Below are 14,431 nucleotides of genomic sequence, written 5' to 3' on the forward strand. Positions count from 1 at the left end.
ATATATGCATATGTCCTAAGGTCATGATATTTAACTATTTAATCAAACATACATTCTCAATTAACAGATAATCTAAATATGCTCCACCAGCAAATTACATGTATTATATATAACCTTAAACATTAATTCAGAATAGGGCTAAAAAAATCAAGAATCAGATGTCACAGCTACTATTGGGGGGGTGGGTCTTCATCCTGATTTGAAATATACCAGTTAAAATCATTAGATACACTAGAAAGATTTGATCTTATCTCGAAAATCCTATGCTTGAACTCTAACATGGTGAGTAAATACAAACATGGCTTTTTGTGGTGGGTAGGAATCAATTCTCCCAGCCAGGCTTCAGCAATACGTGAACCGTGAATTTCCAGTTGTTCAAGCTGGTTTTAGAAAAGGCAGAGGAACCAGAGACCAAATTGCCAACATCTGCTGGATCATCGAAAAAGCAAGAGAGTTCCAGAAAAACATCTATTTCTGCTTTATTGACTATGCCAAAGCCTTTAACTGTGGATCACAATAAACTGTGGAAAATTCTTCAAGAGATGGGAATACCAGACCACCTGACCTACCTCTTGAGAAATTTGTATGCAGGTCAGGAAGCAACAGTTAGAATTGGACATGGAACAACAGACTGGTTCCAAATAGGGAAAGGAGTACATCAAGGCTGAATACTGTCACCCTGCTTATTTAACTTACATGCAGGGTACATCATGAGAAACTCTGGGCTGGAAGAAGCACAAGCTGGAATCAAGATTGCTGGGAGAAATATCAATAACCTCAGATATGCAGATATTACCACTCTTATGGCAGAAAGTGAAGAGGAACTAAAAGGCCTCTTGATGAAAGTGAAAGAAGAGAGTGAAAAAGTTGGCTTAAAACTCAACATTCAGAAAACGAAGATGATGGCATCTGGTCCCATCACTTCCTGGGAAACAGATGGGGAAACAGCGGAAACAGTGTCAGACTTTATTTTTGGGGGCTCCAAAATCACTGCAGATGGTGACTGCAGCCATGAAATTAAAAGACGCTTACTCCTTGGAAGGAAAGCTCTGACCAACCTAGATAGCATATTGAAAAGCAGAGACATTACTTTGCTAACAAAGGTCCATGGTTTTTCCTGTGGTCATGTATGGATGTGAGAGTTGGACTGTGAAGAAAGCTGAGCACCGAAGAATTGATACTTTTGAACTGTGGTGTTGGAGAAGACTCTTGAGAGTCCCTTGGACTGCAAGGAGATCCAACCAGTCCATTCTGAAGGAGATCAGCCCTGGGATTTCTTTGGAAGGAATGATGCTAAAGCTGAAACTCTAGTACTTTGGCCACCTCATGCAAAGAGTTGACTCACTGGAAAAGACCCTGATGCTGGGAGGGATTGGGGGCAGGAGGAGAAGGGGACAACAGAGGATGAGATGGCTGGATGGCATCACTGACTCGATGGACGTGAGTCTGAGTGAACTCTGGGAGTTGGTGATGGACAGGGAGGCCTGGCGTGCTGCGATTCATGGGGTCGCAAGAGTCGGACACGAGTGAGCAACTAAACTGAACTGAACTGAGGAATCAATGTGGCTCTGTAAATATACTACATACAGAAACCTCTTTTGGGTGTGGGAAACAAAATGATCGACTTTATTAAATGGGTTTATGAAAATGTATTAAAGTCAAGTCTATGTGGCAGCATTTTACTTTTTAAGTGATTTTATGTTATTCTTTAAGTGATTTATATAATTAATATTTTTTTCCATTCAGCAGCTGAACCAAAAGGAAGACTTTCCCCAGTTACATAACAAGAGTTGTCGATACCTTTAAAGAAATTATCCTTGTATTCAGTAACATTTTCAGCATAAATATCTGTTGTAATACAATATCAATTTGGGAAAATATTAAAAAATTAACATTTGTGTCACTGGAGTCCTAGAAGGAGAGGAGAAAGAAACTAAGAAAAGAAAAAAATTCTGAAGAAATAACAGTTGGAAATTTTGCAATTTTTGGCAAAGATATAAATTTATACATTCAATACATTTAATGAACAACAAATAGGATAAATGGAAAGAAAACCATGCTGAGACATACCAGTATCAAACTGTTAAACCCAATTATAAAGAAAAATTGTTTTTCTCAGGCTGCTTTTACAGACAAGTTACATATAAAAGAAATACTCAAATACTGTGGATTTCTTATCAGAAACCAGGGAGTTCAGAAGACTGAAAAAAAATAAAAAAATAAAAACCTGTCAAACAAGAATTCTGTATGACATGAAAGGATCCTTTAGAAATGAAGGCAAAATAAAAACATTCTCAGATAAAAGAGAACTAAAGGAAATTAATTCCCAGCTGACTTGGTCTGTAAGAAATGCTAAAGGAAGTTTTTTTTCAGGCTGAAGGGAATGTTACCAGAGAGAAACAGATCTTCAAATATGAAGGAAGCAGGATTTATTGAAAGCAAAAAATTTTAACGTTATCTGGGAAGGAATTCAGTGTACTACATGTATTACATGGCAAATCTAACACAGAGTGGAGAGTAAGGACTTTTGGATTTTTTAAAATTTGAGGTGGTAAAATTGACTGAAAAGATATATATTTATGTTACAATCCCTAGAACAACTACTAAGAAAATAATAAAGATATGGTCAAAATGCCATTAGGTATGCAAAAATAGTATATCCAAATAATCCAAAAGAAGAAAAGAGGGAACAGAGGAGCAAAAATTAAAAGGGATGGACAAAATTAACAGAATCCAGCCATATCAATAAATACATTAAATGTAATGATCTGAACACAACAGGGTCAATTCATGAAAAAACACAACAAAAACAAAAAACCATTGACAACATTAATGTATTTATACCTAATAACAGCTTCAAAGTACATGAAAGCAAAAAATGATTTTATCAGGAAGGGAAAGACAGATAATCCACAATTATAAAAAACTTTAGCATGTCTCTCCCAGTATCGGAAAGAACAAGCACCAAAAAGAACAAGTAAATAGAAAAATTAGCAGAGATACAGATGACCTAAACAATGCTATTAATCAATTAAGCCAGTGTTTACAGAATGCTACAGAACATCTCACCTAAGAACAAAAGAATATACATTATTTTTAACTGCACTTAACACATTCAGCAATGCAGACCATATTCTGGGCCAAAAACCATAACTTAACACAATAAAATAAAATGAAATCATACAAAGGATGTACTCTGGCCATGACAGAACTAAACCAGAAATCAGTAAGAGAAAGACACTTGGAAAAACCCCAAGTATTTGGAAATCAAAGTATATTCTTTAATAGTAAAGCATATTGAATAAAAGGGGAAAACTAATTCTAAATATCCCATCTAAAGAGGAAATCTCAAAGGACATTAGAAAGTATTTTGAACTGAATGAAAATGAAAATATATCAAAATTAAAGCAGTATTCAGAGGACAATTTAAATATTACATGTTTCTAGCACAAAAGAGAAGGCAATGGCAACCCACTCCAGTACTCTTGCCTGGAAAATCCCATGGATGGAAGAGCCTGGTAGGCTGCAGTCCATGGGGTCGCTAGGAGTCGGACACTACTGAGTGACTTCACTTTCACTTTTCACTTTCATGCATTGGAGAAGGAAATGGCAACCCACTCCAGCGTTCTTGCCTGGAGCATCCCAGGGATGGGGGAGCCTGGTGGGCTGCTGTCTCTGGGGCTGCACAGAGTCGGACACGACTGACACGACTTAGCAGCAGCAGCAGCAGCACAAAAGACGTTCTCACAACTTTATGGTTACCAAAAGGGTAAAGGGAGGGAGGGACAAATTAGGAGTTTGGGATGAACAGATACACATTACTATACATAAAACAGGTAACTAACTAAGGACCTACTATATAGCACAGATTTTATAATAACCTGTTACAGTTAAACTAGAAAAAGAATAGAAGAACCACAAAGCAAGCTGAAGAATAGAAATGATAAAGAATAGAAATTAATGAAGGTGCAAACAGAAAAAGAGAGAAAATTAATGAATCCTAAAGCTGCTTCTTTGGAAAAAATCATTAAAACTGATAATCCTCTAACAAAAATTACAAAAGAAGACACAAGCTTGCATCAGGAGTCAAAGAGGGGATTATCAATACCTTGGAGAAGGCAATGGCACCCCACTCCAGTAACTCCTGCCTGGAAAATCCCATGGATGGAGGAGCCTGGTAGGCTGCAGTCCAGCGAAGAGTCGGATACGACTGAGCGACTTCACTTTCACTTTTCACTTTCATGCACTGGAGAAGGAAATGGCAACCCACTCCAGTGTTCTTGCCTGGAGAATCCCAGGGATGATGGAGCCTGATGGGCTGCCGTCTATGGGGTCACACAGAGTCAGACATGACTGAAGCGACTTAGCAGCAAGACATCAAAAAGATTAAAGGAGTACTATGAAAAATTTTATGCTCAAAAATCCCACAATTTGGGAGCGTCCTTGGTGGCTCAGTGGTAAAGAATCCACCTACCAATGCAGGAGACAAGGGTGTGATCCCTGAGTGGGGACGATCCTACATGTCACAGAGCAAGGAAACTTGTGTGCCACAGCTGCTGGCCTCTCGAGCCTGAGAGCCACAACGCTGAAGCCATGCGCCCAGAGCCCGTGCTCCACAATGAGAGAAGCCACAGCAACGAGAAGCCCACGGGCTGCAAGGGGGCGCTCCCCAAGTAGAGAAAAGCCCACACAGCAACAGACACCTAGTACAGCCAATAATATAAATCAACTTTTTTTTTTAATCCGACAATCTGGATGAAACAACCACTTCCTAAGACACATACAAATTACTCAAAGGAAAGCAAACAGACAAAAAACAGTAACCCAAATAGTCCTACATTTATTTTAAAAAGTTGAATTCATAGGTAAAAACACATTCTAAGAAAGAAAACTTGAAACCCAGACAGTTTCAATGGCAAATTCTACTAAACATTTAAGGAAGAAATGATACAAATTTGAACATCATCTAGTAAGCAGAAGAGGAATGAAGGCTTTCCAATTTATGAAGCCAGTATGTTATTATCCTGATACTCAAAACAGGCAAAGATATTACAAGAAAACCACAGATTAATACCACTTATCAACATAGACACAAGTACCCTCAACTAAATATATATAGCAGACCGAATCCTGCAGCGTGTTAGAGGAATACTATGTCACAAACAAGTGGGGTTTATTTTGGGATCACAAGTCTCATTCAAACAGAACCAACATAATTCAACATATTTAGACGAAATAAGAAAAAAAAAAATCATGATTATCACCATTTAAAAAAAAGTATTTCTTCATGATTTTAAAAAACCCTCAGCACACTAGGAATAAAAAGGAACTTCTATAACTTGATAAAGAATATTTATGAAAATTAAAGCTAATATCCTAAGATCAGGAACAAGGCAAGTTTGTCTACTTTCATCACTTCTATTCATTCTCATACTAGAAGTTCTAGTTGGCAAAGTAAGTAAAGAAAAAGAAATAAAGGCATATAGATTAGGAAAGAAGAAATAAAACTGTCTCTATTCACAGATGGAGTATTATCTATAGAGAAAATCCCAAGGAATCTATTTAAAAAAATCCTAGAATGAGTTTAGAAAAATTGCTGAATGCAACATTAACATACAAAAAACAACTGTATTTCTGAATACTAGCAATTAACAACTACAAGCAAAAAATATTTTTTAAAAACTGTACATTTACAACATGAAAGAATGAAAGAAAAATAAAACAGAAATGCTTAGATACGAATCTGACAAAAATTTTGCAAGATTTGTATGCTGAAAACCACAAAACATGAAAGAAATAAAGACAACCTAAATAGAGAGAGAAACCATTTTCACAGATTGGAAGACTCATTATTGCTGACATATTAATTTCATCTATTGATCTATAGATCCAATGCAAGCCTAATCAAAATCCCAGAAGGACTTATAGTAGATATAACCACCTCAAATTTATGAGGAAAGGCAAAGACGTTAAAATAGTCAAAGCAATTTTGATAGAACAGAACATAGCTGGGAGTCTCACACTGCGTGATTTCAAGGATTACTGCAAAGCTGCAATAATCAAGGCAGTATGGTATCAAAAGGGAGGGCCATAAGCAGAATAAAGAGCTCAGAAATCAACTCACACAAATATAATCAACTGATTTTTGGCAAAAGTACAAAATCAATTGAATGGATGTATAATCTTTTAAACAAATGGTTCTGGATATCTGCATGCCAAAAACATTAACATTAATCTATACTTAATACCTAACACAGATATTAGCTCAAAAATATCGTAGACCTAACTGCCATATCCAACATTTTAAAACGTCTAGGAAAAAAAGACATGAGAAAACATGTAGGTTAGGCAGAGTTCTTGGATATGAAACCAAAAGCACAGTCCATGACACTGATATTTTAAACTTGATCAAAATGAAAAACTTTTGTTTAAAGGAAGATATCAGTTAAGAGGATAAAGACAAGACATACACTGGCAGAAAACATCTGTAAATCACATATCTGACAGAGAACTTGCATTTGCAATATATAAAGTACTTTCAAAATTCAAAAATAAGAAAAGAGTCCAACAAAATGGGGCTAATTAAATTGTGTCGGGATAGGGGAACACATGTATACCTGTGGTGGATTCATTTTGATATTTGGCAAAACTAATACAATTATGTAAAGTTTAAAAATAAAATAAAATTAAAAAAAAAGAAAACAAAACAAAACAAAAATAAATAAATTGTGTTGGGATAATGTAGTATCCATTTGGAAAAGAAAAAGAAAAAAATCCACTAACTTATGTTACATGACTAATTTAACTACAAGTGTATCATAAAGCTAAATTTAAAGAGTATAATGATAAAGCTATCAGAAACAAATATATTACCTTTGTGACTTAGGTTAAGGAAAGACTTCTTGTAACAAAAACTCAAAATCATTAACAATAAAGGAAAATGCTGAAAAACTTGACTACATTAAAATTAAGACCTCATGTTCAATGACACAATAAAGAATGAAAAGGCAAACTGGAATGGGAGATGGTATCTGTAAAACACACGGTTCACAAAGGGTTCACATCCAGAACATATTAAGGGCTGCCACAAATTAGTACGGAGAGAGAAGTAAAAAGAACAGGCAAGTGTTTAACAGGCACTTCATCTGTGTGTGCGCTCAGTCATGTCTCTGTCTTTGTGCGACCCCATGGGCTGTAGCCCACCAGGCTCCTCCGTCCATGGGATTTCCCAGGCAGGAATACTGCAGTGGTGTGCCATTTCCTTCTCCAGGGCATCTTCCTGAGCCAGAGATTGAATCTGCATCCCCTGCATAGGCAGGTGGGTTCTTTACCATTGAGCCACCTGGGAAGCCCCAAGAGACTATACAGATGTCCAATGAACATATGAAAAGGTACCTGACACTATTACCAAAAAAATAATAAGATACTACCACATACCACAGAATGGCTAAATAAGGAAGTATGACAAAATCCAAGAACATGGTTCCACAATGTGGACCAATAAGAATTATCATACAGTGCTAATGGGAGTGCAGACTATTTAAGAATATGACATTCTCTATTGAGTTGAATACATGCATAGCCTTAAATATCAGGAATTCTATGCCTACATATATACCTTATAGAAATGCATGGTTATGGACAAGCTTATGAACAGCTGCATTGTTTACAAAAGGCAAAAATTGGAAACAACCCAACTATCCACCAACAGAAGAATACGGATAAACTGTGTTGCAAGCATTCAGTGGAATATTATGAACAATCTTTAGCAACACATAACACAGGCAAATTTTTAAAATGAGATAGTTTCTGCAAAAGAATCCAGATCCAGAAGAATACATATGGTATGACTCATTTAATTAAACATGCAAAATTAAATTATATTGCTTAGGAAAGAATAATTAGGTGGCAAAATTATAAAAGAACACTAAGAAAGAGACTATAATAAAGTCAGGCTACTGGTCACACTGTGGTGTGGGAGGAGACAGCTCTAGTCACTAAGGGGGCACCAAGGACCCTTGTGAGGTGTCAGCATGTTCTGTTTCTTGATCTGGGTAGAGGTTACATTTAAATAATTCATTATATTCTCTACTTGTTTACACATTTTAAGTGAGCTATATTTCATAATTTTAAAGAGATTAAAAGGAGAAAAATTTAGATATGAGTGCTTCAACATTCTTTCAAAATATCAATTAAAACACATTTGAACTAAGAGGAAACATACATCAAAAAATTGGCAGAAGACACAGACTCTGAAATGATATTTCAGCTTCAGAAAAGTAGCTTCTTTTGTCGGTTTGTCAAGTTTCACTCTCCTGAACTAATGTTTGAAATGAAAATGAAAGTCACCTGAGTATTGGAAAAGAAAGCTACTCACCCTTACACCCATGCCTTTCCCCCAACTATCATTTGGATCTACAAGGGAATTAAGAATAAAAATAGAAATTTTATTACCAGAAATTTGCTCAAGGCAATCTGAAAAAACTCAAATAAAAGAATTAATGTAATACAGTTTCTATGTAAACAAAATCCCCAAATCCTCACTGTACATATCTATCTTCCAAACTAATGATAAAAGCTTGACATATAGAATTTTGTAACTGTTTTCTTATATACAAAGACAAATATATTTTAAAATGAATAGATAATTATTTTTTGAGCTTGTACAAAGGAACATGCTTCATTATCACTTAGGTAAGAAATATTCAAATCACTGAGTCTCTAGAAAAACTACTGAGGGAAAAAAATGATACATTAATAAAATATTTATGTAATTTACATGTTTTCCTCCAAAAGTAATTATACTAAGATATGAAAAAATATCTCAAGGTTTCATCATTGTAATTTAATGAAAATGTGTATTTGTTTAATTGACTCAAATCATTCACTTTCACGGTAGATATTCTAAAATTATCATCTAAAATATTTTATTTGTGAATACATAATTTGGGATGGGATGGAACACCAGAAGTTTCCTTCCCCAAATCTGACTCTGGCTAGTACAGGTTCTTCGGTTTACCAATGTATTAGGTAGCTAGACTTGTTTTTGTGTGCTGTTCTGGCAGCATGACCTGAATGAAAACTGAAGCCCATATTATCAAGAAATGGTTTTATTACACAGTTCTTGGCTTTATTAGGCAGTTCTTAATACAGAGTAACGTCCATGAATCCCCTCTTCACCTGTGACCTTTCTATTGTTTCCTGTGCTGCTTGTGAGCTTTGCTCAGCAATCCTGCAAACTTTACTTTTATTTACTGATTATGAGTTAGACTTGTCATTCAACAGTAAAGTTTGGCTTTTGAGGGTTGTCAGGGAAATGCAATGTTAAAAACTTAATTAAATGCCTTCCTTAAGAACCAACATCCATCCCTCAGCACTGAGGGAGCCTTTGGCAGAGAACAAGGCAGAGCAAGCCCACCTCCCGCTGTCCCCTTTAAAGTCAGTATTCCTGACAGACCTCTAGCAGAATGGGGCATATGGTAAGATTACTCTTTATAAGAGCCTTTGCTTGCCTGCATTTCAAGTGCACGTATTTTCTGGTTTTGGTCCCCTCCTTTTTTTTTTTCTTTTTTAAAGAATTCACCCTTCCTATGTTAAAGTGATTTGAACTGTCTAAGCAAGTACTGATGGCAATACAAGAAAGGAAGCCAGTTTACCTCAAAGGACTTGGGCAACTGACAGTAGTAGGGGCTTCCCTGGTGGCTCAGTGGTAAAGCATCTGCCTGCCAACGCAGGAGATGAGGGTTCGATCCTTGGAGAAGGAAACGGCAACCCGCTCCAGCATTCTTGCCCAGGAAATCCCATGGACAGAGAAGCCTAGTGGCCTGGAGTTTATGGAGTCACAAAGAGTTTAACACGACGTAAGAGATTAAACAACAACTGACAGAAGATTGCTCCTGTCCTAAAATCAAAACCAACATACGCCTGACACAAAGGAAAACACCTACAACAACACAGCCAAACTCAAGGTTATAAACCTGCTGAAGTCGAAGATTATGTCTTAATATTCATTCATTTCTAACACTTTACAAATGGCTACACAGGACTGAAGAGGTCAGTTTTCATTCCAATACCAAAGAAAGGAAATGCCAAAGAATGTTCAAACTACCACATAACTGCACGCCTCTCACACACTAGCAAAGTAATGCTCAAAATTCTCCAAGAAAGGCTTCAATAGCACGTGACCCAAGAACTTCCAGATGTTCAAGCTGGATTTAGAAAAGGCAGAGGAAACAGAGATCAAATTGCCAACAGCCATCAGATGACAGAAAAAGCAAGAGAGTTCCAGAAAAACATCTACTTCTGCTTTATTCACTACGCCAAAGCCTTTGACTGTATTCAGTTCAGTTCAGTCGCATCCGACTCTTTGCGACCCCATGAATCGCAGCACGCCAGAACTCCCTGTCCATCACCAACTCCTGGAGTTCACTCAGACTCACGTCTATCGAGTCAGTGATGCCATCCAGCCACCTCATCCTCTGTCGTCCCCTTCTCCTCCTGCCCCCAATCCCTCCCAGCATCAGAGTCTTTTCCAATGAGTCAACTTTTTGCATGACGTGGCCAAAGTACTGGAGTTTCAGCTTTAGCATCATTCCTTCCAAAGAAATCCCAGGGCTGATCTCCTTCAGAATGGACTGGTTGGATCTCCTTGCAGTCCAAGGGACTCTCAAGAGTCTTCTCCAACACCACAGTTCAAAAGCATCAATTCTTCGGCGCTCAGCCTTCTTCACAGTCCAACTCTCATATCCATACATGACCGCTGGAAAAACCACAGCCTTGACTAGATGGACCTTTGTTGGCAAAGTAATGTCTCTGCTTTGAATATGCTATCTAGGTTGGTCATAACTTTCCTTCCAAGGAGTAAGCGTCTTTTAATTTCATGGCTGCAGTCACCATCTGCAGTGATTTGGGAGCCCCAAAAAATAAAGTCTGACACTACAACAAAGTGTGGAAAATTCTTTAATAAGAGATGGGAATACCAGATCACCTTACCTGCCTCCTGAGAAATCTGTATGCAGGTAAAGAAGCAATATTTAGAACCGGATATGGAACAACAGACTGCTTCCAAATTGGGAAAGGAGTGTATCAAGGCTGTATATTGTCACCTTGATTATTTAACTTATACGCAGAATACATCACGCAAAATGCTGGGCTGGATGAAGCACAAGTTGGAATCAAAACTGCTGGGAGAAATACCAATAACCTCAAATATGCAGATGACACCACCCTTATGGCAGAAAGCGAAGAGGAACTAAAAAGTCTCTTGATGAGAGTCAAAGAGGAGAGCTTGAAAAAGCTGGCTTAAAACTCAACACTCAAAAAACAAAGATCATGGCATCCATCCGGTCCCATTACTTCATGGCAAATAGAAGGTGAAAAAATGGAAACAGTGACAGATTTTATTTTCTTGGGCTCCAAAATCACTGCAGATGGTGACTGCAGCCATGAAATTAAAAGACGCTTACTCCTTGGAAGAAAAGCTAAGACCAACCTAGATGGCATATTAAAAAGCAGAGACATCACTTTGATGACAAAGGTCCATCTAGTCAAAGCTATGGTTTTTCCAGTAGTCATGTATGAATGTGAGAGTTGGACCATAAAGAAAGCTGAGCATCGAAGAACTGATGCTTTTGAACTGTGGTGTTAGGAGAAGACTCTTGAGAGTTCCTTGGACTGCAAGGAACCAGGGCATCCTAAAGGAAATCAGTCCTTAATATTCATTGGGAAGGACTGATGCTGAAGCTGAAGCTCCAATACTCTGGCCACCTGATGCAAAGAACTGATTCATCTGAAAAGACCCTGATGTTGGGAAAGATTGAAGGTGGGAGGAGAAGGGGAAGACAGAGGATGAGATGGTTGGATGGCATCACTGACTCGATGGGCATGAGTTCGAGCAAGCTCCAGGAGTTGGTGATGGACAGTGAAGCCTGGCGTGCTGCAGTCCATGGGGTCACAAAGAGTCAGACACGACTGAGCAACTGAACAGAATTGAACCTATAGTCAGTCCTTTGTATACCTGGATCATAAATACTTGAGAAAAAAAATTCCAGAAAGTTCCCTAAATCAAAACTTGAATTTGTCTCAGGCCAGCAGCTATACATAGCATTTACATTGTATTTACAACTATATACATAGTATTTATGCTGTATTAGATATTGTAAGTCATCTAGAGATGATTTAAAGTATATGGGAGAATGGGAGGGTGTATATGGGTTATACAAATGGCATATACTACTATTTCATACAAGGGTCTTGTTGAGCATGCACAGATTTTGGCTATCTGGCAGATGAGATAGGGTAACAGTGGGGAGTTCCTAGAACCAACAGTCTACCGATGAGGGATGACTATACTGGGTGTAAATACAGAGATTTCAAACAAGGTGTCTATCTCCAGAGAGTTACTGAACATGACACAACTAAATTAAGATGTTACAAAGACGTTCAAAGCAATACAGCCATCTGATTGGGGTGACATAATAACCACCCGGGGGGCCAGGAAAGGTGCTCCATAAAAAGAGACACTTAAACCTTATATTCATTTTGTATTGCAGCATAAGAAATGACCATAAGTACAGCAGCTTAAAGCAATAATCATCTACTGGTTAGAGTTCTGTAGGGTAGAAGTCCAGGTATGGTGTTGGCTGGGTTCTCTGCTGAGGGTAGCTCGCAAAGCTGGAACCAAGGTGTCAATGGGCTGTGCTCACAAAAGGACGGCTGACTAAGGAAGAATTCACTTCCAAGGCTCATTCAGGCAAAATCTGGTTCCTGTGGTTGTGAGACTGAAGTTCCAATCTTCCTTCCTGACTACCAACCAGAAGGTTCCTTCCTTCTGCTCCCACAGACAATCGTTGACCTGTGGCCCCTCCATCTTCAAAACCAACAACAGAGAATCTGTCTCATATCACATTCCTTACTCCCTTTGTTTCTGACTCTAGACCCAGATTTAAACAGTTCACATCATTAGGTCAGGCCCACCCAGCTAATCTCACCTTTGGAAAGTCAACTGTGCCAGATGTCACAGACTCACACGAGTGCCATCCTATCATATTTACAGTACAGGGGATTCTACAGGATATGTACACCAGGAAAGGAGGACTTTGTGGACCACTGGAAGCACCCTGACTGCCACGAGCTGCAACTTGTAGAATGAACAGAAGTGGAAGGCGAGACAGAGAGAGCTGAGAGCAATGTGGGCACAGCTGACCCCCAGAGCCGGGACAGAGCATCAGCGACACGGGGAACAGCATGCATGATGGTCTCCCCGGGACCCGGCACAACTGACAGCACATTGTTGTTAAGGGAGTGAACCAGCACGCCAAATTCTATCAAGTCAGACTACTAAATATTTACCAAGGGCTTACACACTTACAGCTACAAGAGAAACGCTAAGACATTTGTTCTAATCATAAGTCACTGGGCAGAAACAGGGGTGAGAAGCCAGTGGGGACAACACGGACAGAAAACGGAACTGGACATTAAGAAAATGAGGCTCGTAAGCTATCTCTGCTAAATGCAAGTGACCACATCAAACTCCAGGGGTCTCAGATGAATGACATAACTACTATACCTCCAAAATCCCTTTCCAGTGCTATCCATCTTACACAATCGAAGGCTTGATTCTTGCCCTGGAGCAAATTCTATTTAAGAAGTTTTGAATCTAGTTTTAATTCATGTTGTAATCTAGATATTGCTCTATCAGTAGTAATATTAAAATGACAAGTCCACAGAGCATCCTAAACATTGAATTTACTCTCTGGTGTACACATTTAGCAGCAATCAGATATTCCTAGGCTAAGGCTTACTTGCTTTTCATTTAGAAAAAAAAAAAAGAAAGAAAAAAACACCAAAATTCCATATCAATAAGAGTAAGAGGAGGCAAAGGTGATGCCATCTATGAATGGGCAATTTTAATTATCAGATACAACACAATTGTTTTGAAAACTAATGTAGAAAAATTCTTTTTCAAAAAGACTGCTGGACTATCATAGAAAATTGCCATTCCACAAAACATGTAAGGTGCAAGTGTGAAAACACTCCCTGGAATGTCAGCTGCTTCAATCAGTAAAATGCTTCTCAATGGCTTTTACAGAGCTAAGTATATTTTTAATAGGCATATTTCCCTGAGCTGAAGAGACAGAGCTGGCAGTCTGGGGAGAAAACCAGGATAAGAATTCTCAGGGCAGAGTATCAGAGTGGAGAGATGATGCAAAAAGAGAATCCTAGAGACCTGCACAATATCCTTTGTGCTAAGAACTGAGCAGCACATGTGCAAGGGACTTGTAACGAGTGGAGACTTGTGAAAAGAACCACCCAAAATGATAAAAGCAGTGCTTTTCAATCTTTTTTTCTTTATCACTTGAACCCAAGAGACTTTTTAGACTACTCTTTCCTAATTGCCTTGAGGAAATTTTAATGACTGTGTACCTAATTT

The 14,431-nt window shown here is 38.2% G+C and overlaps 1 protein-coding gene across 9 annotated transcripts in view; it reads right to left on the minus strand.

The window, feature by feature from the left end:
• Positions 1–14,431, minus strand: part of ANKRD28 (ankyrin repeat domain 28) — a 215,163-nt gene that overhangs the window by 96,445 nt on the left and 104,287 nt on the right. For 4 of the 9 annotated variants that reach the window (XM_006048732.4, XM_044948609.2, XM_044948607.2 and 1 more), the window contains one exon: positions 8,378–8,415. The exons of the other annotated variants lie outside the window; for them this stretch is intronic. In XM_006048732.4, the coding sequence (XP_006048794.1) occupies positions 8,378–8,389 (12 nt within the window). In that variant the 5' untranslated portion in view covers positions 8,390–8,415. The remainder of the gene's footprint in view (positions 1–8,377; positions 8,416–14,431) is intronic. 9 annotated transcript variants of the gene reach the window in all.

The sequence above is a fragment of the Bubalus bubalis genome, chromosome 1 (assembly GCF_019923935.1).
Source record: "Bubalus bubalis isolate 160015118507 breed Murrah chromosome 1, NDDB_SH_1, whole genome shotgun sequence".
NCBI classification, from domain to species: Eukaryota; Metazoa; Chordata; class Mammalia; order Artiodactyla; family Bovidae; genus Bubalus; species Bubalus bubalis.